At 36.4% G+C, this 25,308-nt stretch overlaps 1 protein-coding gene and 3 pseudogenes across 7 annotated transcripts; 1 reads left to right on the top strand and 3 right to left on the bottom strand.

Annotated features, from left to right (window-relative positions):
* Positions 1 to 189: 189 nt before the first annotated feature.
* Positions 190 to 6,126, top strand: LOC104777372 (uncharacterized). Of its 7 annotated transcripts, none has more exons than XM_087505593.1 (21): positions 357 to 476; positions 974 to 1,022; positions 1,322 to 1,426; positions 1,610 to 1,666; positions 1,759 to 1,829; positions 1,950 to 2,049; positions 2,147 to 2,217; positions 2,325 to 2,452; positions 2,568 to 2,671; positions 2,758 to 2,811; positions 2,944 to 2,999; positions 3,087 to 3,125; positions 3,240 to 3,387; positions 3,488 to 3,663; positions 3,748 to 3,815; positions 3,937 to 4,009; positions 4,091 to 4,152; positions 4,236 to 4,673; positions 4,764 to 5,151; positions 5,237 to 5,527; positions 5,622 to 6,126. In XM_087505593.1, exons 2-21 carry the CDS (start codon positions 990 to 992, stop codon positions 5,911 to 5,913), a joined length of 2,754 nt encoding a protein of 917 aa, XP_087361719.1. In that variant the 5' UTR covers positions 357 to 476; positions 974 to 989; the 3' UTR covers positions 5,914 to 6,126. The 7 variants fall into 7 exon arrangements, 5 of the variants coding, with proteins under 5 accessions (XP_087361706.1, XP_087361719.1, XP_087361709.1 ...); XM_087505601.1 differs by having other exon boundaries at positions 369 to 476; positions 965 to 1,022; XM_087505580.1 differs by having other exon boundaries at positions 190 to 476; positions 4,236 to 5,151.
* A 3,176-nt stretch (positions 6,127 to 9,302) lies between these two features.
* Positions 9,303 to 10,200, bottom strand: LOC147946983 (uncharacterized; annotated as a pseudogene).
* Positions 10,201 to 14,340: 4,140 nt separating this feature from the next.
* Positions 14,341 to 18,126, bottom strand: LOC147946982 (uncharacterized; annotated as a pseudogene).
* Positions 18,127 to 21,248: 3,122 nt separating this feature from the next.
* On the bottom strand, positions 21,249 to 22,643 carry LOC104777371 (uncharacterized; annotated as a pseudogene).
* Positions 22,644 to 25,308: the final 2,665 nt, after the last annotated feature.

Here is a 25,308-nt window from a genome sequence, read left to right as displayed (position 1 = left end):
AAAAAATATTTGGAGATTATAACTTATATAAGTCACATGAGATTTGGCTACAGAATCCTTCTTTCAAAATGAAAAACAATAAAATAAATAAAAATGTGGATTCAGTGTGGAATTCGTCTACAAAATTCACAAGAAATTGACCAAAAAATATTATTTTGTTATATAAACGTTCATACGGCTTTCAATAAAGGAGTTTTAAAACGTCAAGTAGACAACATACTCTTGGTAATCTTATTTTGCAGTTTAGTAATCACCAACCAAAGCTATATTGTGTGGCCCGCATGTTGTCTTATTTTTCTTCTTAGTTCTTACTTTGCTTCTTCTATTTAAGTTACTTCTCTTTCCCCTACCTAGAAATTTCTATAGACACCTGTCTCTTCGAATTTCATTTCCTTCATATATCATTCACGTTTCTCTCTTTCTCTCTCTTTCTCTCGCTCTCTGCTCTGGAGACTTGAACAGAGAATCCTCTTTTGGTAAATTTCACATTTTTGTTTGTAGTTGGAATTGTAATCATAATTCTTATCTATACATAATCATCACATCAAGCTATATTTTCAGTTTTCAAAGCTGTTTCTCTTTCTCTTTTCTTAATTTTTTCTTTTGGGTATAATTTTTCTTGTTTCTTCTGTTTATCTTTTGTGCATGTTCTTTATGTTGAGTAAAGGTTTAGCCCTTGTGCACTTGAACACTTGAACTATCTTTGTGGGAAAAAATCATCAATATTTTTCTTGCAAAAGCCATGACAGATTTCAGTTTTCTCATGCAAAACACGCTGTTTTTTGAGTTTAGTTTTGTCTTTTTTTTTTGTTTTTTGCTCTTTGGTGGACACACTGTCCATCCAGATTTTCTGACAAAAGACTACTTTTTCACCTGAAACAAATCCAGATAAAAACACCAACTTCTGTCTTTAAGGATTATATATATCTGATTATCTGAAATCTTTAATGCTTTAGTGTTTAAGTTTTTGCAGGTTTATTATAAAAAAGATGCAAAACGTTTCTGAAGACCAAAACCAAGTGGTATATTTTTTTTCTTTTCTTTATCATAACTACTAATTACGTGGTTAACACTAAAAACCAAAATAAAATAAAAATAAAAATAAAACGTGATTACGCACAACAGTGACGCAAACGTGATTAGCTTCTTCTTTGATTATATATGGGTCAAAACTCTTTCTGTAGGTTTAAGGTCTGATTCTTATTATTATGCTAATGATTGTACAAGATATTCATATAGAATATATGAGAGAGATGTAGCTAGGTAATTTACTAATTACATTTGTAACGTTAGTATTTAATACATATGTCTATATTTATAGGTCACAGATGATAGACTTCCTCCATTTTCATGGGAAAGGAAGTTGAACAGCCAAGCAAAAAACCCTTCTGAGTTCAAACTGAGTAAGCGAGATCATCTTCATCTGGTAATTTCATCTTTCTCTCCCTCACCATTCTTTATGATTAAAGATTCTTCAATTAAAGGACAGATTCTTAAATCCTCTTTCTTGCTGTAAAAGTTATGCTTTAGGTCAGATGCTCTGTTCTTTGGAAACTAAAAAATATATAAATTAAACCTCTCTCTGTTTTGGCTTTTTTCTTTCGAATAGTTCCCATTAGGCTACAGATTGTGGCGTCACACTAAAGAAGAAGCCGCAAAAGGAAGAGTAAGATATATACTCATAGCATTTTTTTAAGTTCACAAACATTTGATCACCTTTGTCTTCCTTGAATTCTGAAAACTTACTAAACCATGCAGGCTTCGATCTTCGACATCTTTAGAAAACACCATATAACGGGAGATCATGGCGTCCCTATAGGAGGAATTGGGTATGTGATCCACATTTGCTTCACAAATTTTCATAAAACACAAAGTAACAATGCTTTAGAGTTATAAGATCTCCTCTGTTGCAATGTTCTAATGTACAAACACGTCGGGGCATGTTTCAGTGCAGGAAGCATTGGAAGGAGTTACAAGGGTGAGTTTCAGCACTTCAAGCTATTCCCAAAAATTTGCGAGGAAGCTCCAATCCTCACGAACCAATTCTCTGTTAGTAAACGATCATGAACATTGCTTGGTTTCTTGTGTAATATTGGTGGCTTGGTGAAGTATCCCTCTCATGGTTCTTGATCTTTTATAATTATAGGCTTTTGTTTCTCGCCCTGGCGGTGTTAAATACTCAACTGTTCTCTGTCCAACAAAGCCACAAGTTATTAAGTAAGCCAAATCCTTTTTTTTTTCTTGTGTCTTCATCAGATCCCTAGTTAAAAAACAGAGTGAAGGTGCAAATGATATTTATTATGTTACTGTCTATGATTGTGCAGAGACAATGGAGGTTATTTATGCAAAGGCCAAGCTCCAAAAATAGGAATTGAGTCTTGGGACTGGAACATGACAGGGGAAAAATCTACCTACCATGCTCTTTATCCAAGGTCTTGGACCGTTTATAATGGTATAATATTTGTACCAAAATGTTTCTAACCATGACTACAATACAAAATTAATCTATTGCATAATTCTTTATTTATAAAGGTTATAAAAAAAAAGTTTTTTTACTTGATGAACAGGTGAACCTGACCCTGAACTCAGAATAGTGTCTCGTCAAGTCTCTCCCTTTATACCTCATAATTATGAGGAAAGCAGTCTTCCGGTTTCAGTATTCAACTTCACGGTATGAATACTCTACTGACGTTTACCTCAACGTTATAGCTTAGGTAACAACTTGTGCTGAGCTGATTAAGTTCTTTCATGTTTCAGGTGACTAATACTGGAGCAGAACAAGCAATTGTTACTTTGCTCTTTACTTGGGAGGTACGTAATCTCAGTACATAGGAAATCATCTTCTCTAGTTCATTTCCTTTAATAACCTTTAGAAGATTGGTCCTTTCTTCAAATTTTCACTATGTAAGATATTGACCCATTTGTCTCTTTTTTGTTAATTAGAATTCTGTGGGAGGAGCTTCTGGATTAACCGGACAGCACTTCAACTCAGCAATGAAGTAGGACGCGTCATCTTCTGCTGTAAAATATTTTGCTATGGCTCTCTTTTTCTGACCTGTATCTCTTTCTCTTGTGGAATCTTCTAGGGCAGAAGATGGAGTTCATGCAGTAGCTTTACAACACAAGTAAAAAACATTTTCTCTCTTTGATTGGTTCGGTACTCGAGTTTTTTTAGTGTTGGTTAGTGGAAGATTTTGTGTTGATGATTCGTATTCATTGTTATGTAACGTACCTTGCAGGACAGCAAATGGACACCCACCAGTTAGCTACGCAATAGCGGCAAAAGAAACCGAGGATGTTCGTGTTTCCTCGTGTCCTTGTTTCATAGTTTCAGGAACTACTCCTAACAAAATCACCGCAGGAGATATGTGGGATGAGATTAAAAAGGTAACACATTTTTTCAAATAGTAATCTTTTGCAAGTTCTCACTATTATTGTTCTAAAAAAATATCAAAAGTTTTATTTCTTTTTTGTTTCTGCTCTTTAGAACGCATCATTCGACAAGTTAACCAGCAATGCATGCTTTCCTTCGAAACCTGGAACTTCCATTGGAGCAGCCATAGCAGCAAAGGTGAAAGTTCCACCGGGCTGTGACCGAACAGTCACATTTTCTCTCTCGTGGGATTGTCCAGAGGCTAGATTCGACGAAAAGACTTACCATAGGTATGTGTGTGATCCCCATTAGAATTCAATCCAATACATGTATTCACATATTTTCTTTCTAACTTAAAAGAGTTCTATATGTAGACGATACACAAGATTCTATGGCAGTTTAGGAAACGCAGCGGTAGCAATGGCTCACGACGCTCTTCTTAGTACGCAAACATATCTCATTTCTTGTTTCTTGAGTCTAGTTGAAGTAAGAGATCATCACATTCTGATGCTTTCTCAATTCTATTCTTTTTTTTCTTGACATTTCTCATTTCTTGTTATTAGACTTTTCTGATTGGGAGACTCAGATTGAAGAGTGGCAAGCTCCTATTCTTTCTGATACAACACTTCCTGAATGGTATAGAACTTTGCTTCAAACCCTTTTTATTCTTTGCCAAATTCAATTGAGCTGAAGAAAGTAATCGGAAATCATTTTCAGGTATCGGATAACTCTCTTCAATGAACTATACTATTTCAACTCAGGGGGAACCATGTGGACCGGTAACATACATTTGATTCTTCCACAAGTTTGATATATTTCTGTAACTTCCAATTTTCTAAACCTGGATTTTTTTTCTCTGTAGATGGTTTACCTCCAAAGCAAAGCTTAGATAGTATAGGAAGAAGAAAAATCTCTCTCGGTCTATCAACCTTAGACAATACTGATCCAGACCAGAACAACATAGCCTTAGACATCTTGGGAAGAATCGATGCGGTCTGCTCACAGATTCATGCTCCTTTATCCTCAAACGCTGCACTTGGAACCAGTATGATTCAGAACACCGCAGAGAACATTGGACAATTTCTTTACCTAGAAGGAATTCAATATCTAATGTACAATACTTACGACGTTCATTTCTACTCATCTTTCGCATTGCTTATGCTTTTCCCAAAACTCGAGCTAAGCATCCAGAGAGATTTCGCGGCTGCTGTTTTGATGCATGATTCCAGCAAGAAACAAGTCATGAGCTCTGGCGAATTTGTTACCAGAAAAGTTCTAGGAGCTGTTCCTCATGACATAGGTTTGAATGATCCTTGGTTTGAAGTAAATGCTTATAACTTGTTCAACACGGATAGGTGGAAAGACTTGAACTCCAAGTTTGTTCTTCAAGTTTACAGAGACGTGGTTGCCACTGGCGATCTAAACTTTGCCAAAGCGGTTTGGCCGTCGGTGTACACTGCAATCGCGTACTTGGACCAGTTTGATAAAGACGGAGATGGGATGATTGAGAACGAAGGGTTTCCAGATCAGACTTACGATGCATGGTCTTGTTCAGGCGTTAGTGCTTACTGTGGCGGTCTGTGGGTCGCGGCTCTTCAGGCCGGATCCGCGTTGGCCCGTGAAATTGGGGACAACGGGGCTGCAGTTTACTTCAATGCCAAGTATGAGAAGGCGAGAAGCGTTTATGAGAAGCTTTGGAACGGTTCTTATTTTAATTATGATAACAGCCGAAGCGGCTCGAGCTCGTCGATCTTGGCTGATCAAATGGCTGGACAATGGTAAGTGTCAAAGAGAGTGATTCTGCTTTTAGAAGTTGACTTCTCGAGTCAATACTTAGTATTGATATTTCTGCGTTATGTATAGGTATGCGAGAGCTTGTGGACTAAAGCCAATAGCGAAGGAAGAGTGGATTAAAAAAGCGTTGGAGACTGTTTATGACTTCAATGTGATGAAAGTGAGAGATGGGACACGTGGCGCTGTGAACGGGATGTTACCTGATGGACGAGTAGACACAAGCACGATGGTGTCAAGGGAGGTTTGGGCAGGGACTACTTACTCGGTTGCTGCTTGTATGATTCAAGAAGGACTTGCTGATAAAGGGTTTAAAACAGCAAGTGGAATCTATGAGGCCGCTTGGTCTGACCAGGGTCTCGGGTAACCTCTTCTTGGAATTAGTGTTTTTTTCTTTGTCAATTTATTAGAGTTAGTGTTCGACTAACAGTTTTTGTTCCACCTTTTTTGGTTGCAGCTGCTCATTTCAGACACCAGAAGCATGGACCACGAATGACGAGTATAGGTCACTTTGTTACATGAGGCCTTTAGCTATTTGGGGGATACAATGGGCACACACAATGCAACAACCTAAGAAAGAACAAGAACAATCATTAAAGTCACAAGAGGAAGAGGATACGTCTGTATTGTTTCAACAACACGCTGGGTTTATCAAAGTGGCTCACTACCTGAAAAACACCAAGGGAAAGGACCATAGAAACCGCCTCCAGACTACGTACGAAACCTTCCTCCGAATAATTCGCCTATAGGCCAGGACACAACCTAATTATGCATAGTCGCAACTCGCAAGACGTCAAGTTCTGTTCAGATATGCATTAACTTCTTTTGTTCGGTTTTTCTGCGGCTTCTTTTACGCCTCTTTCTACACTCTTCTTCCATGCGTTTATTTCAATTGTTAGATGCTACTTTACAATATTAAACAGAAACAACTGTTAATAAAGTTTCTACAGTCTTGGTGTGCACTAACTTGTTTCATTTAAAAAGACAATTAAGTATGTTCCTCAGAAACAACATATTTGGTAACAACTAAAATACAAAACCTTCCAAGCAAGAATCAGTAGTAATGATCACAACTCGTTAGAAATACATTGAGCAATAGCAGCAGTACAGATACAGAAGAGAAGCGAATTAGCGTGTACTCAGATCACAGTGCAAAATCTTATGAATTAGTTAAAATTGAAGAGTAAGAACTAGTTAAAAAAGAATTGAAGAGTATGAACAATTAATACTGCATAATTTTAATAATATTACTAGTTAAGATTCACAAATATTAATAGATTACACTACAAGAGACATGTACATTGTTAGCCTAGAAAAACTGCTATGGTAGGTATTTCACAGCGAAATCTCAAATGTTGTGACATCGGCAATCATGGTAGGTGTCACCCATACGATAGTCTTACACTACAAGAAAACAAGCAAGTAACGACTACACTTAGCGACTATATATGTAGTCATCAAATTTGCCGACTGAATTGCGACTACATGATAACTCAGTTGCGACTGATAGAGATTAGTCGCTATGTCGTCGTTAAATTACCACCAAGGTCGTAGTCGTAATTGAGGTCGTAAATTGACGACTATTTTATGGCTAAGTTGTTTCTTGAAAGTTACAGTCGTAATTTAGTCGCTCATTTAGCGACTACGCCAGCGACGAGGAGAAATAGTCGCTAAATTAGCGAGTAATAGGTGACTTTAAAAACTCAAACAGCAAATTTTTCTTTTCTGTTGTACTTTAAAAACTCAAACAGCAAAATTTTCTACCACTTGATCAACTAAGTGATAATTTATTAGTAAAAACCAAAGGAAAATTAAATGACATGTTACCTTGATTAAAATCTTAAAATATTGTGTGAAAATTTAATATTGTGTGAAAATATTAAAATCTTAAACCAAAGGAAAGTTTGCTTAAAATCTTAAAATATTGTGTGAAAATATTAAAATTTAATATTGTGTGAAAATAATTATTTGGGCAGTTGCTATTGTGGAAATAATATTGTGTTTAAATAATTATTTATGTATTTTTGAATTAACAACAACATTTTATAAAATTAACAACATAAAAAAAAATTGGGCTAGATCCAAATCCAGTTAAAATTCCATCTTCTTCCTAAAGCCCTATACGACACAATCGATCTCTCTTCTTCTAATCTCTTTGAGGAAAGCAATGAAACCCTAAAGCCGCCTTCATCTCCTCTCATTCTCTCTTCTCAGTCTCTTTTCTCAGTCTCTTCTCAGTCTCTCTTCTCAATCTCTTCTCAATCTGTTCGTAGTCTCTTCTCAGTCTCTCCTCAGTCACACGATGCCTAATCGAGGAAGAAAGAGAAAACTTGTTCGTAATGTTTCTCAGAGTCCCGGAGTGTTAAGACTACGGCCTACTAATCTACCCAGTCAGTACGACTTCACGCCGGCAGTCCAAGCTCCTCATCCGCGGAAGACACCTGAAGAAGAAGTCCCCATTTTGCCACGACATTCAACCCAATCCCCCATCCGGGACTATCCTCTGCCTCAACAACTATTTCAGGGCTCCTTTATTCGCCAACCTCAACCTCAAGTACGCCGGTCTCCTTCAGAAGAAGTTAACTACAATCCAGCGACTCATGCAACTCTTCAAGATGACCCTCCGCCTTCTCCAGCTCAATGCTCTCAGACTCGTAGTCATCAAACTCGTAGTCATCCATCGACTCCATCATCCCAAGGCAACAAATTCGAAGAAGAAACTTCTGCGGTGTTGCCGGAGCTCCAGGAGGACGTGGTTCGGGATCTAAATGCCCTGATTCTGGTGCCAAACAGGGAGAAGTTCACCACAGTCCTCTCTCCCACACCCATACCGAACACCCAATGGTATGATTTTTCTCTCTTCTCATGTATTGTAATGGTGTTTTTTGAATGTTAGAAGAGAAATCTGTAGGTCAATGCTCGATAACGTGAGTAATTTTATTATGATTTCGTTTGGTTTATTGTGTCTTTAGGATTGTGTTTGATGATCCAAGTATAGTTAGTATACGTTTTGCTCTGTTTTTGGAAAGATCTATTGCTTGTGTATTGAGATTCATATTTATGTTTAATGATTCAAGTATAGATTGTGTTCATGCATCAAACCGTAGAAACTTTTTCTGGAGATTCATGTTTAGGCTTTTTTTTAATCCAAGTATAGGTTTTGTCTATAATCTTTGCAAAATGATCTTTGTTTTCTCTTGGATTCTCATGATCATGTGGTTCTATGTTCCACGAGTCAAGATAGTTTTTTGTCTTGGTGAGTCAATGTTTTGTGAATGTGCGTATGCGTATTGTTTCTTTTGACTCATTAACTGATGCCTCTTTTATTGTTTCTTTTGGTTCATGTGTATGGAGCTTTTAAGTAACCTACTGACGAAGGCTTATTTGTTCATGTGTTTGGAGGTTTACTCGTGACAAAGGATCGAAACTTGTTCAGAATATTACTAAAATTCTTCTAAACAAATTCGAAGGTCCCTTCTACAACTGGACATGTGTGCCGCGGGAAAAACAAGAGAGATACTTCCTTGAGTTCGCGGTAAGGATTTATGTCACATAGCTTTACATGTCTTCTTTTCACTCACAATAAGCCTTATGTCACATAGCTTTACATGTCTTCTTTTCACTAACAATAGCTCCTTTTTTTTCTAGAAAACCCACACCTGGGATCCTTTGATAATCAGAACTGTTCAAGCTTATTTTGAGGAAATCTGTCAAAAGCGGATCAAAGACATGGTTAGTACTGTGAGGACTAGTCGAGTTCAACCAAACTGGATTGGAAACACTTTCTGGAGAACGATGGAGGATTACTAGGACACTGAAGAAGTACAACAAAAGAGTAAAACCTACTCTGATGCTCGTATGTCTGACCGTAACGGCCTAGGTCCTCACATCCACCTCTCATGGCCAAAGTCGTATCGACAGCTTCAAGACGAAATGGTTAAGTAGCTGTTATTTTTGCCACTTTCAATTCTTATATAACTGTTATTTTTTTTAGTTAATCTCTTCTAACATTGCAGGTTGAGGAATTGGGAAGAGAAGTCCGACTTGGTGAGGTTTTCATCATGTCACATACAAAGCCTGATGGTACATATGTTGATCGGAAGGCAGAGAAGATTGCAGAAACATATGAGAAGTCTGTTCAAGAGAGGTTGTCTTTTGTTAGTCTAACCATCCCTTTGCGACTGCAAGTGTGAGGAATTTGTTTGCGCCTTCTTTCCTTATAGATATCGCTTATAACCTAACAAATGAATAATTAGTATGTAATCCATGATATAACATTGAAAGTCATTTATTTGTAAATGCATACCTTGAATTCATTGCTATTTTTATATTTGACAAATTTACGCCACTCGAAAGGAGATATATTCTTAGGTCACAGATTCATTCTCTCTTGGTTAGTATTAGCTTCTCTAATAAATTTAACAATGCCTGATTTATATGCCCTCCATAAACATCCCATCTGCTTCAGCACTGCAACCTTTTGATACTCTTCATCTACTGCAAACCTTGCCTACACTTATTACAGGAAAAAAAGTAATTTCAAAACCAATATTTGATCAAAGTTAATTAAGTAAATGAAAATGGCATACCTGAATAGATTTCCAGAGAACTATCTTGATGTCTTCACCTACTTTGGGCCAATGATCAATTGTGATTGGAACGTGTTCCCGTACCAATGCGCCTACGTATGATGCCATCTTAACTGACCCTTCACCATAAGGCTCTCCCATGATAGTGTATTGTACTTGAACTCTGGTATTTGGATCCTTGGTGATGTCTTTCATTCGTGTTGGTCCTCACTGTCTCTTACTCTTTCTTTCAACAGGAACATATAATTCAATTTCACCTTCAGGTTCTTCTTCTTCAGGTTCTGCATCGACCAATGGCTCTGTAATTGGATCCTCTATAGGATGCTCATCTGGTAGTTGGACTCCAGGTTCTACAAGTTCTGATTCAATAGTGCACACATATTGTACCTCCTCATCGACTTTCTTATCATCACCCTTTCTTCCATGCTTTTTCTTTGTACGTGTCATGTCAAATCACCTGAAAGTTAGACACAATAAAAAGGAAATTAGACACAATAAACCGGTTATGATTTGTCATCAAAAGGAAAAAATGTGGAAGAAAATGCACAAGAAACAAACAAACAGAAGACAAAGCAAACATTTCACACATATATTCCTTCACAGTCTGTTCGCTCATTTTCAGATTCATCCAAGTCAACACCAACGTCAATATTTGGTAGCAATGGCCTAATGTCTGCTATTCCATCTTCAAATTCTTTTTGAGTGTATTTTCTTGAAGGACCTCTCATAGCCACATACCAACTAGATGACTCATTTTTCCCTAGAGTGAAACACTTGCTTAGCTTGAGAGACTAATATGTATGGATCCCTTGAGAAAGAGACTTGACTATGATTCAGGTTCACAAGTGTGAAACCATCTTCTACCTTAACTCCATTTCCCTTTACTGCCCATTGAAAACGGAAGAGAGGAACGTAAAACACATTATAGTCCAACAATATAATGTCAGTTACTCTCCCATAGTAAGATACCAAATCCATTACTTGTGAAGTGTTCTTTGCACTAGACCTACAGATTGTCGTAGCCTCATAAAAGACACCACTATTCTGACTTTGTTATAAAATGATACTGTGTGAAACCATTACTCATTCACAATATAACATGTATACGACCGTGCGCAACTACGAGGACCATATGCCAACCATTTAAGTGTTTCATCATGTCTGTTGGAATAAAGAGGTATCCGTTAAAAAAAATTGATTGAGGTCAGAAAAAATATAGAAACAAGACAAATATTTTCTGATAAAGTCTAACTAGCCTGTTCTTTTAGCCATGATGCAAAATTCTGAGTATGCAAGCTCCATAAACTTGATGCATCTCGTCTACATCTTCCATTCGATTCTGGTAGATGCTGCAAATGTTCACTTGGAAGATAACCAAAAAAAAACAAGAAGGATCAACGACAGCATAATAATTAATATATATAAATTAATAATGAAATATAAAGTTGTGGCACTTACCCAACATAAGGATCAACGACAGCTATATTTTGTATGACAGCCATATGGCACATTCTCTTCTCTGTTTCAGTAAGAGTGATTGGAGTGCCTGCAGATATTGGACGTCTTTCCAGAATCGTGTTGTTCTCCAAGTCAGTGTTTCTATCCATCTTTTCTTGAATATTTGTACTATTTTCAAAAATTCATTACAAAACTGGATGCATTCTTCTGAAAGGTAGCAATCAGCAATACAGCCCTCGGGTCTTGTAGTGTTTCTCACATAGTCTTTAAGAACTTTCATATACCTCTCAAATGGGTACATCCATCTAAAATGAACTGGACCACCTAGCCGAGCTTCACGTCCTAGATGTACCGTCAAATGCACCACGATATCAAAGAAACTTAGAGGAATATATCTTTCAAACATGCAAAAGGTTTCAACAATCTTAGCTTCCATTTCCAATATCTGATCCCTATCAATTACTCGCTGACACTGACACAACTGATTGAAGAATGCGCATAAGCATACAATTTCTACCCTCAAACCTTTGGGTAACAAACCTCTAAGTGCAATTAGAAGAAGTTGTTGCATTATCACATGATAATCGTGGGATTTCAGACATGTGACCTTACAATCTTGTAGTGATACACCTCTTGTTATGTTTGAGTAGTATCCATCTAGGCCATTGAAATCAAAAAGTCTCCTACAAAATATATTTTTCTCTCCCTTGGACAAAAAAACCAAGCTGCTGCAGGTACATATGTTCTGTTTTCTTGTATTTTATGATGCAATTCTTTCCTAATACAAAGGACCTCCAGATCTTTGCGAGCATTAAGACCATCCTTAGATTTCCCACAATGCAACAATGTTGATACTATACTCACAGCCACATTTCTCTCGACATGCATTACATCAAGGTTATGTCTTACGGGGAGCTCCTAACCAACACCCAAACAATAAACATAAACAGGTCTCAAACGAAGCCTAGTTGATAAAATCAATAGAACAGAACATGACAAAAGACTTAACAAACCTCCCAATAAGGTAGTTTGAAAAAGATTGACATTTTCTTCCATCTTGATATCTCCTCCTCGTCTATCTCTTCCTCTTCATCTTCCTCAGATTCACTAGATAAATCCTCACTATCAGAACCTAATCCAGTATACGCCATCCTGTTTCTCTTACATGGAGACTGTTTCAAATTGCCACAGTTGTTTTTCAAAATTTTCAAGTGTTGAGAAATTTCCTGCCCACTTAATATTCTTTTTTTTTTCTCCCATGTTCAGCTTTTCCATCAAACCAAGAATTTTTCCCCTGAAAACTATGTGTTGATGGCAGATCCTTTCTATGGCACATGTAGACATGTTTTCTATTGAACTTCAACCACATACTATCTGTATTTTTCCCACATAAAGAACATCCCATTTTACCCTTTATTTTACAGCCTGCAAGATTCTCATATGCAGGAAAATCACTAATCATCCATACCAGCATTGCCTTAAGAGTAAAAGTTGATTTACTAAAGACATCATATGTTAACTCCCCATTGTTCCACATATGTTGTAGATCCTCAATAAGTGGTTATAAGTAGACATATATATTATTACCCGGTTGTTGTGGACCAGGATTTAACAATGTAAGCATAATGTTCTCCTTCCTCATCCATAAGTCAGGTGGCAGATTTTAGTTTACTAACATAACAGGCCAACAACTATACATGGTATTCTTCATGTTGAATGGGTTAAACCCATCAGTGGAAAGTACAAGCCTCAGATTTCTTTCTTCAGATGCAAATGAAGGGTATTTAGCATTCATCTGATCCCATGTGACTGAATCCACATGGTGTCGGAGTTTTCCATCATTGCTCTTGTTATTAAAATGCCACTTAAAATCCTTAGCCATATCCTCAGACCTAAACATTCTCTTAAAGCATGGGATTATGGGAAAGTACCATAATAATTTATGAGGGACACCTTTTCTTTACTTCTCTAGTATGCATGTTAGTCTTTCTATCTTGAACCCTTTCATTTAGGACAGTTATCAAGTTTCTGGTACTTCATTCTGAATAGGATGCGATCATTGACACATGCATGAATCTTTTGGTAACCCATATCAAAGGATTTCAAAAATTTCTTCACCTCGTATAATGATCAAACACATATAATAACTCAATCTAAACAATCTCTATATTTCTGTATATTTTAAACCAAGCAATCTGAAAAAAAAAAAAAAAAACAAACAAACTCGAATGTTTCACAGAATAAAAGAGAAGATGGTACTAACCTATTGTGTGATAAAAGAGAAAGATAAGCTTCAAACTCCCAATATTTTACTCAACAACACTTGCAAAACAATATAATATTACATAGTCAGTAATGTTATAAAAGATCTGCAGATTCAGAGAACATATGAAGCTAAAACAGTTTAAGATAAGTGGAGATTCTAACAAACTCGATTTTAAGAAAATTTCGCAAAGAACATACATGCAATAAGAGGAGATTCTCGATCAAATCATATAATAACACAAACGCATGTGGCAAACCAAATCGGATTTTTAGAACAGTTCCAACACAGACTAAAGAAAAAAAAATCTGGTGAACAGATCCAAATAAGATTTTAACCGGTGATAAAATCAGATTAAAGAAAAAAATCAGATTAAAGAAAGAAATTAACAGAGTAAGATAGATATTTGTCTTCGATTTGAGCTCAATGCAGACAAAAATTGGTGAAATTAGGGCCGCCAATAGTTCTGGCGATGTCGTGGCTTATTACCTTCTACTACGGAGGCGACGGAGGTGACAGAGGTTACTGGAAAACCAATTTTAGGGTTTGAGAGAATTATGTCTGAGAGATTGTTTTTTATCTTATAGGGTTTATCCAGAAAGAGGGAAAAGAGAGAGGAATGAAGGCAAAAAGACTAATTTTTGGTTAAGTATTTGGTGGAATTAGATATTTTAGTTTTCCGCTTATTGAAATCCTATTATAGCGTTACTAAAAAGCTATTATATTATAACCAAAATTGTAACTTACCTTCAACAGTATTTGAGCAAACGGTGCTATAACAATATGCTATCAATGTAGAGTTTTTTTGTAGTGTTACGTAGACAAAGGGGATGTTGTTCACATATATATTTATCTCATGCCGATGTTTATCCAACGGTGCTACTTTTGCGGAATGAACCAAGGGTTAAAATATTACTTTCAATGATGGGAGTTCTTCGTATCTTTATCATTGTGATGGGACTTCTTCGTATTGTAAAGTACATCTTATTTTTATCATTACATATCTTATTTGGAGCTACAAATTTGTAGTTTTCATGCTGCAAAACTTTACAAAGAGAAACCGGTGAGCCGCAAAGACAGTCGTTTGAAAGCTTTTCGCAAAGATGGTTTTGACTTAGGTTTAGGTTTTGCAGTCCAGCTACCATCACAGGTACCTTCCCAAAGACTAAGTTCCTTGACAGATCCAAGATTCTCAATGATTTCGCAAATATTAGCTTCCCCATGTCGAATCGGAGTTTGTTGCCCGACAATTGAAACTCCAGCAGCTTTTACGCTTGGTTTAGGATCCATGTTGTACTACCAGGATCTCGTTTTCTGACAGATTGAGGTAAGAGAAAAATTTTGCCCTCGCTGGCTTCCAATCATCTAACCTCATCTTGATACCGCATTTTACCAGTTTCAACGAGTAGATAAACTGCGACGAGGTCACCCATTTCGGTATTTTTTTAAGGTGGAATTGATTGTACGACAAATCAAGATAAAGATTCCACCCAACGATCTTCAATGTAAGGAATGGACCGTTTAGAAGATTGTGGGAGAGATCAAGATGAGCAAGTTTGGTCATATCGGCAAGACCTTTTTTGGTACAACCCCCAAAAACTGATTCTTGGAGGGATACAATAAGCAGAGCGCCTTAAATCTTGATAAATAGTTGTGGATCGTTCCTGAGAGCTTGTTATGGCCTATGTCGAGGTACACGAGACTTGGTGCTGTAAATAAGTGACCCAAATGTAGAATATAAAAAAAGTAGGGGTGGGCATTTTAACCGAACCGAACCAAACCAACCGACCCAAACCAAACCCAAATATCTATTCAAACCATTTGGTTATATTTTTTGTTAACCCGAATGGTTAAACCGAACCAAACCGATAACCCAATGTGCTTTTTAACTAATATTACCGTAATTTGTAATTATGTAATATTCTCACTAACCCATGATTGCTTCCTCTCGCACATGTTTAATCGTTTCTAACCCTATGTTCTAAAGTATAAAACTCAAGAGACGTCAAACTTCCTTTGTTCTATGTCCTCTTCCTCTGTTCTCTGTCCTCATAATCAAGGTTCTTTGATTCCATGGAAGACGGATGAAACAGAGGATTTGACGTTTGTTTGGCATCGCGACTGAGAAAAAGAAAATCATAATATGTTGCGATGTAGAGAGCAAAGGAAGAAGTGAACAACAGTTGTTCTTGGAACAAGACGTAGAAGTTGGAGAAAGGAGATTCAAGGATTAAGATCCAATTGCATCGAATGGTTTCTCGTATATGAAATCAGTTGATTCGGTTAGTATCTCTCTCTCTCTACGGTGTGAAAGATTAGCATCAATGTGATTCCTAATCTAAGAAACTCACAAGGAATGAAGTTGAAGTCACGAGAAGTTTAAGTTCGTTGGGGTCTGGATCAAAGTAATTTGGGATTGGAGTAAGAAGTTTTCAAGGTGATATGTTTCATCGATTGAAGACAACTTCAAGTTTCTGAGATTGTGAGGTTGTAAGTTATATCCTCAAATGGTTTTGTATCTGCGTTGTTGCGAGAAGATCAAGGAAGGCTTGTTGGTTAAGGTTATTGCAAGTACAAAGAAGACTTGGTACAGATTGAAGAAAGAAGCATCAATCATAAGAAAGAAGATACTAAAAACGTGTGTGAGTTCAATTGATGGATTCTCAAGAGAATGACCAGAATCAAAGCACCATCATGAAGAATCAAAACTTGGTGAAGTTTGCATTCGCTGCAAGTCACATGAATAAATTTGTGAGGTTATGAAATCTTCAGGTCTGCAAGAGTTTGTTAAAGCACAAGTTTGTATGTCAAGAAGATAGATTGATCAGCTGGTTATAGGAAAGATTTAGATATGAAGACTCAAGTTTCAGAATTCTGTAGAGAATGTTTAAAGATATGAATTTAGTTGAAGTTTTAAATAGGATATTCAAATCAGGTTGTGAATCTTAGACATGTGAATTTATGGAGGCTATGAGATAATTTCATAATGCATTATTTCTAATAAGACAAAGTTACAGAAGACTACATAAGACGATAGATTCTGAATATGAGTGAAGAGTCTACAGGTTTAAGGCTGTTTAGGTGGTCTATAAGACTAAGGTACACAATCTGATCTCACAACATCAGATTGGGAGCTTTATTAGAAGCAGGTTCTTGAAGAGTTTTCAAAAGGGATTAAAAGAGGTTGTTGGAAGTAGCTATATAATGGGCAGTAACATGTGTTCAAGTTATACAGTCAAGCAGACAAAGTTTTATGATTGATAATCATAGGAGACAGTGATAAAGAAGTTCTTAGCTCATCAAGACATGGAGAATATGGAGAGGTTACATACAAGGATCTCAGTTTCAGGTGGAGTCATCAGTATCACATAAATGTATTTTGTGATTTCAGGTGGATCTCTACAGTTACAAAGTATCTCAATTAGCATAAGCATAAAGACATTGTCTGAGTCAACAGGTTCAGAAGCTCATCAGAAGTTAATTATGAGAAGAAATCAGTTGCTGTTTGGGTATGATTCAGGTTGGTCAAGTGTGTGGAGAAGACAGAGGTTTAAGAACAGATTTAAGATGTAAAAAATGTTCAAGCATGATCAGGTTGCAACAAGAGTGAAAAAGAAAAGTTTTTTTTTCAGGTTTAAGGATGCTTTATGGTGGTGGAGACATTTGGATATCAGTTTCTAGTTTTAGGAGTTCTTTAAAACTGAAGGAAAAACACAAGTTGAAATTATCTTTGAAGTGATTTCTCATTGGAGTCTTCAAGGAGAAATTAGAAGAGACAAGTGTGAAGTCGTGCAAGAAATGTCTCAAGTTTTACTTCAAGAAAGGATATTGAGTTGGTGTGTTGGAAACTGAAAAACATCCGAGAAAGGATGAAAAATGCAGACTGTTCAAAATGCATTGAGAAAGGAGTACTGTTAAACATCTGGTCACCTGGTTTGCTTCATAAGAAGTAACAAGAAGGCAAAAGGGAAAGAGGCTCATGAGGATAAAGACTAAGAAAAGATTCAGATTGAATTGTTGGTCTTTACCAAATTTACACGTACTCAATATATGGTTCCATGACTATTGTATTCAAGAGAATATACCAATGAGCTATGTCTCGCTCTTTATCTGTCGACATTCAAGGACATGTTGATATACCTCAATATCTTCATTGTCATTATATGTTTCTTCAATTGAAACAGATTTATATGCATTCACCAGCCAAGTAGCCATCAACCATGCAAGCTTCTGGCACAGCCTATTGAAGTAATTGCATGCATGATTCACTACTATACGAGGTCCTTTAGATAGTAAACCTCTCAACACCACATGAAAAAAAACTTTGCATTATAACATGATGGATGGTCATGTGACTTCAGACTAACAGTGTTGGGAGGACACACAATTGGATATGTTGGCACAATATCCATGATAAGGACCTCCGAATTTGAATAACCTTCTACAAAAATTATGTTTTTCCTTCCTTAGAAAGCCAATACGCAGCTGGGAAGTGGGTTCTCTTCTCACATATCTATGTATGTAAGATATGTGATTAGATTTTAAATACCAATATATTCTAAATCTTTTCTTGCTTTCAACTCATCATCGGATTTTCCACTATACATCAAAGTAGATAATAGTTCATCGAACAAATTCTTTTGCACATGCATGATATTAATATTATGCCTCACATGCATATACTAAAACAATTATTACAAGTTGTTTTTAGAAACAGACTTTAATAGATAAAATTAACAAACATACTCAAATTATATTTGTTATAACCTTTAACCTTCCAATAATGTAAGTACAAAATAATTGATATTTTCTTCCACCGCTATTGATCATCGACTTCTTCATATTCATCAGCTGAATTCAAATCATCATCATTTTCTTCGACCCTTTTTCTCTTGCCTTTCTTATTTAAGGTTCTCAAGTATTTCTGCTCCACTCTTAAATATATATGCAGTACCAACGTCCAGCGTGTTGTCAAACCACATTTTCCTACGTCTGTAATGATTCCTAGGCCTCAAACGCTTCTTGTTTCCCATATATACATGCTGGCGACTAAACTTTAACCACCTATGAGGTGTATCCTTCTCACAAACATTACTTGCTTGCTTCCCTTCACTTTACATCCAGCTGATGTACCTAATGGTGGATACAGTGATACTCCATAAAAACATAGCTCTTAGAGTGTCACTATCCTTCTTAAACGCGTCATAAACTTCCATACCATAATTCGCAATTCTTTCAGCTCATCTATCAACGGTTATATATATACATCAGTGTTGTTGGCTTGTGCGGTTGGTCTAGGTATTAACATTGACAACATGATGTTCTCTTCTTTCATACACTCAATTGGAGCTATATTGTAATTAACTAAGAACACTGGACATGTGTTGTACTTGGTGTTTTGGATAGCCAACAGATTCTTCCCATCAGTAGAAATTCCTAGTCTAAGGTTTCTTGCATTCGCAGCAAAATCTGGCCATTCATTGTTTACCTGAATCCAAGTAAGGAGTCCACCGGATGCTGCACCGTACCATCGTCACTATCATTAGTGAAGTGCCAATGTAAATCCTCAACTAATCGTTTTGATCTAAACATCCTCCTAAATCAGTCTTTTATTGGAAAGTACCTTAGCACCTTTGGTTAAATCCCTTTATTCTCTTCACTAGTGAGATTATTTGTTTCCCATCTTGATCCATTACATGTTGGCTCGCTGACTCAGCATATTGACTCTTATAAAGGATACAATCATTTATGTAGGCGTAAATGGAATCATAACCACAACCAAAAAGCTTCAAAAATCTCTTCATCCCGTTTGTAGACTTAGGCAGCATATTTTCTCCAGATAGCATGTCATGAACTATTGTGAGAAAACTATTCAAAAAAGTTCTCTGACATCCCACTCTTGATCTTTATCCCGTAAAGTCCCATGAATGCATAAACCTTTGTGTAGTTTGCACAAGTCGAGTATAATGGAGATTCTTCATCCTCTAACTTCTTCTACATTTTGATTCTGAGATGATTGCTTGCCTACACTCGATTTAAACGTTGTCCTAATCAAGTCGTAAGGCTCATATTCAGACGTATCAACATCCACTGTCTCATTTGACTGATGAACCACATTGTGGAAATCAAGGCAAGGGTAGAACATATCTGATATATTACCCAAACATCTTGCTAAATCAAACACAAAAATTAGTTGCTCCTAGGTCATCATACTCAAGACTATTCCTGTAAGTAATGAGTCAAGAAAAAACAATAAGGAACCCCAATCATGAAATGAATGAAGAAGATGTGTAATAAGATTTAATTTAATACCTTGGTAACTAGATCCAAGCTTTATCCTTGTTTCAACAGCTCCAACCAATTGTGCATACAAGTAGTTATCACATACACGTTAAGTCACAACAACAACGAAAAATCTGCTAGAAGAATCAAGTTGGAGTGAGATACCTGCTAGATTGTCTTCACTTTTAGCATAAATCGATCTACAACAGAAAACTTAAAGAATAAATCGACAAACGAAAGAGTCAAGGGAAGAAAAATAGAAACAACAAGTTAGAAACCAAACCCCAGAAAAACCAAACAACAGTGAGATTACAATATTTTGTTTTTGAGTGAGATTTACCAGAAGAATCAACAACAACCGATAGATGGGTAGCTAGATTAGAGTGTTTTCGTTCAAAAGAGTCGGATTTGGCAAAGACTGTTACTAAGATTTGTGTGGGAGAGTGAAATTTTATGTAATGTGACTGAGTATTGTGTGGGACAGTGAAATTTTTGTGGGAGAAAGTTAAATTTGGCAAAAAAAACTGTACCAAATCCTGTGAAAAATCGAGCAAAAGAGAGAGAGGGAAGAAATAAAATTTTAGGGTTCAGCAGAGTAATTGCAATTATTTTTACAAAAATTGGAGATTTAATTTTTGTCAAGAAATAAAAAAAATTTAGCCTCCAAATTTTTCTAAGATATATTTTATCGCCTAAAACTATCAGAAAGTTTGCAATTTAGTATTGCCATTAAAAAATAACCCAGCCAAAACTTAAAAAATGTTAAATTTTTTAAAATAATGGTTTTATATCGATAGCATTATTGCCATAAACACTATACTATATTAAAACTCAATATTCTTGTAGTTAATGAATGTATTGTTGTTGTTAATTTGTGTGGGAAATTAATTAGTGATCTCATATATAACTTATATTTTTTGCCTTTATAATGAGTAAATTAAAAAAAAAAGGGTTAAAATACTTTTTTTTATGTTAACTCAGAGAGTAAACACCTAGACCTATGGAGGGGTCTGAGACTAATCTCTCTGGGGGAAGGGTATCCCACGGGTAGGGTCCCCCAGATATGCAAATGGGCCGTAAGCAATGGGTTCATACACATGTGGCTAAAGGGATAAAGCTGAGCAATTTGCGCTTGGAGAGAATCGATCCCTGACCTAGAGGGTAACTCTTCCACCAAGACTAGAACCACTAACCCACCACCTCGTTGATGAAAGCAATGTAAACTACGGAGGAAGATATCCTGACAACAGGGCGACTCTTCCACCCATACTCCAACTACTTTCCCTTTTCCATTTTCTAATGAGTAAACAAATAAAACCAGTGGTTTTTTAAAAAAAATAAACAAAGGTTAAAATAAAACCAGTGGTTTTTTTTTTATGAAGAAGGGTTAAAACACTACGTTCACTAATGCATTTTCATTATTATTGTGATGGAGCTTATTTTGATCAGTACAAATCTTATTTGGGGATACAAATTTGTAGTTTTCATGCTGTTAACGTTTGCATGGAGAAAGTGGTGAGCCGCAAAGACAGTCGTACCTTTGAACGCGCTGGCCAGAAACTTTGTCACTGGAAGCTCTCCGCAAAGATGATTTTGACTCACGTTTAATGTCTTTAATCCAGCCACGGTCGCTGGCACCTTCCCAGATACCAAGTTCCTTGATATATCCAACATAATCAATGAGTCCCTAAATTTCAGCTTCCCCATGTCGAACCGGAGTTTGTTGCCTGGCGCCTGAAACTCTACCAGATTCAATGCTTTTTTTAGGAACCATGTTGGACTCCCAGTGATCTCGTTTTCTGACAGATCGATGTAAAAGTAAAATTGTGGTCTTGATGGCTTCCAGTCGTCGAACCTCATCTTGATCCCGCATTATACAAGTTTCAACCCGTAGATAGACTGCGACGAGGTTACCCATTCTGGTATTGTTGTTAGGTGGAATTGGTTGTATGACAGATCAAGAAATACGATGCCACCAACGATCTTCATTGTAGGGAACGCACCACTTAGAAGATTGTGGGAGAGATCAATATGAGCAAGTTTGGTCATATTAGCAAAACTCTTTGGTACGACACCGGAGTACTGATTCTTGGAGAGAACCAATGTGGAAAGCACCTTAAGTCTCGATAAAAAGTTGGGGATCGTCCCCGAGAGAATGTTCTGGCTTACGTCAAGGAGCTCAAGAGTTGATGCAAGCAATGTCAACGACGGAGGAAGATTTCCTGACAATCGGTTCTGAGAGATTTCCTGACAATCGGTTCTGAGAGAGATCAAGAAATACAAGTTTCGTCCTAGATTTGAAAACATTTGGGATGGTACCGGAGATGCGGTTTCCGCTGAGTCTGAGCAACGTTAAACTAGTCAAGTTAGATATGGAAGTTGGGATCGGACCACTGAACTGGCTTTTCTGCAGAGTTAACTCTATAACCTGGCTTAGTGCACCGATGTTAGCCGGAAGGGGACCAGAGAGACGAGTATTTGTGAATTCAACGTACTTTAGATTTGTTAATTTGAAAAGAAATTGAGGAAATGATCCAGTGACATTTATAAGATAGTTGAAGTAAACTCCCTCGAGGTGTTGAATTTTTGCCAGGGAGGGCGAGATTGTGCCAGAGATGACGCTTTGGCCAAGAATGTCAAATCCATTGATTTCAAGTTCGGTGACGCGGTCACCGGTGTTGCAAATGACACCCATCCAGTAGCAACATTTAGTACCTTTTTTCAACTGGCTTAGAATGCCCAGACGATCTCGAGTTATACCCGATTTGAAAGCTAAAAGACCCGCCTCATCATCAGGATGACACGTGGCAGCTCCGGTGGGGCTTAGACACTGAAGAAAGAGAACTGCGGCAAAGATGGATAGAGTGAAGGATCGAGTGTTCATGGTGGTGTTGTGTGGTGCAATTGAGAGAAGCAATAGGTAGCTATTAATAGTAATAGAGTGAGTGTGTTTACTCTCGAGATCTTATTTCATTTTTTTTCTTTACATTTTTTAATTCTTGTAACACGTTTCTTTTTGTCTAGTCAAATAAATTTTAAACAAAAATAGTTGACGATTTTTGACCGATCCATGTGCGTCTATCTATAAGAAGTGGCGATAAGTAATGTCTTGATGACCACATGTTACAGACTTGGTAAGCGCTCCTGTATATTTTAATCCACAATCCACCGTTTCTAATTAATTCTTTAAGCTATTAACCTGCTATTTTTGTTCACTATGTATTGGTTTAATAATGCAATGGGTAGCTATTAATAGGGTGAGTGTGCAACTCTGAGATCTCATTTCAGTTTATTTCTTACATTTTTTATTTCTTATAACACGTTTATTTTTGTGTAGTAAATAATTTAAACCAACAGTTGACGATTTTTGACCAATCCATTTGCATGTGGCAATAATAACTGGTATCCGTAATAAATGGCCATAATCATGGTCGAGTTTTAGTTCCTCCGCCCAGAGACTTCAAAAACACGTGCTATGTCGATATATAGAACATATTATTCATGTATTATAATAAAGAAACACATGTGTTTAAAACCAAGAGCCAATAGTTCAACTCATAACTTTTTTTAGCAAAAGCCTTAAAGATTGCTGATGTATGTTTTTGAATTTTATTTTATTTTAACCATGTAAGCTGACAGCTGTTATGGTTTCGGGTCTAATGAGATGAATGTGTTTTTTTTTCGACGTCTGATAGATCCAAGAGTTTGAAAAATGAAAACAAAGGGAAAGAAACTAAAGACAAAGACCAACACCTCCATTTGTTACTGAGCTCAATCGACCCTCCAAGTGAACCAGGTAAAAATAAAGATGTATGTGTTTCGACCCAAAATTTCTTAATTATTTCAGAAAAATAAAAAACAAAAAAAAAACATATGTTTAGGTATAAACCGATATATAAAATCTTGACAAATTAAAGAGACATGATCACATGTTACATACTTGGTAAGCGCTCGTGTATATTTCGATCCACAATCCACCGTTGGTCAGTAATTTTTAAATAATGCAATGGTTGTTGCGTAAAACACAAGTAAAGATTCGAGATGTGATTGTTACTGATATATCATGGTTTTTATGGTTTTTAACCATGATATTAGGAGTATTTTATAGTTTTTTGATTTGTTTTGTAGGATGTTTTAGAGTCTTAACAGGTTTTCTAGAATTTTGGCATGAAAGGAGCAAAATGGAGCAATTAGAAGGGATTTTGGAGCAATTCAGTTAAGGAAGAAAACTTGGAGCCGAGGAAGGATGAGAGTGTCGATTGACACTGCTTTAGCATCGATCGACACCGTGTTTTGTCTACGAGAGAAGAAATTGGAAGTTTTACAATTTTACCCAAAGTTTTCCTAAATTGCAACATAAGTCCCTAACGTGTTTTAGGACATATATATAGTGTTTTTGGGTTTTGTAAACCCTGAAGTTATTTTCTAGCACGTTTTCGAGAGAGAGATATTGCGAGCTTTTGGGAGAGAAAGAGATCATAACTATTTTATAGAGAAGAATTCTTGAACTCCCTTCTTATTTTTTAATATCCATTGCTTATTATTCAGTATGATGTCTTGTTCTTCATTAAACATGTCTGAATAGTTTGCTTGTTAGGTTTAGGGTTTTTCACAGGGTTTTTTTATGATTTATTAGATCTGTGATTTTTAGGGTTCTTAATCTTTTATGATCTTCATATTTGGTTGTTCTTCACAATAGTTCTTGATTGATCACCTAGAAATATTATCTTAGGGAAATTAATTGATATGAGAATATAATTGTTTTCCTGATTAAAACCATTGATGAACAAAATTACTTTTTACAAAGAGATTTGGATTAGTGATTTTGTGAACTTATCTAAACCTGTTTTTAAAGCTGATTTTTAACTTAGAATTTTACAAAGAGATTTGGATTTTCTGGTTTTAAATTTAGATAATAATTGTAGTGAGAACTGAATTATTTTACCAAAAAGTTTAGAGGTCTAGATCTGATTTTTATTGCATTAACCCTAATTAATCTATTGGTTTAATACTTCATAATTACATGAGAAATTCCCTAGACTTAATCTTTTGATTTCCTGATTTCAAAACACCTTGATTTAATATTTTGCATTGTCGTCTTTTGTTTTTAATACAATTTAATCTGTTTAGCGTAATATCATAAACTCTATAATTTATCGTGTTTGATCTTGAGTCTCTGTGGATTCGACCCCTAAGTACTACATTGATCTCTTGTTTGAGAGAGTAGCTCTAGGGTTAATTTGAGCCTATAAAATTTTGGCGCCGTTGCCGGGGACTCTTTGATCTACCATTAGATTTGAGTTTTGTGTTTCGTCTAAATTTTTCATTTTATTTTCTACTTACACGCTTTTGTTTCTTTTCTCTTGTGTGTTTCAGGTACATGCCTAAGCCTAACACCATGAAGAATCCTACTGGTCCAGTTGTTAAGCTTACAAACCAAGAGTTAGGACAACTAGAGCGTGATAACACAAAAGCAGCCAAATCAGCCAAGATGGTCAACCCAATCATATTGAGACCAGATGCGGATGGTGCTTTGAGGGATCAAGAGGGCC

This window comes from Camelina sativa, chromosome 3 (assembly GCF_030686135.1).
Source record: "Camelina sativa cultivar CO46 ecotype springtype chromosome 3, ASM3068613v1".
Lineage (NCBI taxonomy): Eukaryota > Viridiplantae > Streptophyta > Magnoliopsida > Brassicales > Brassicaceae > Camelina > Camelina sativa.
This window is presented reverse-complemented; position numbering and strand designations above follow the sequence as displayed.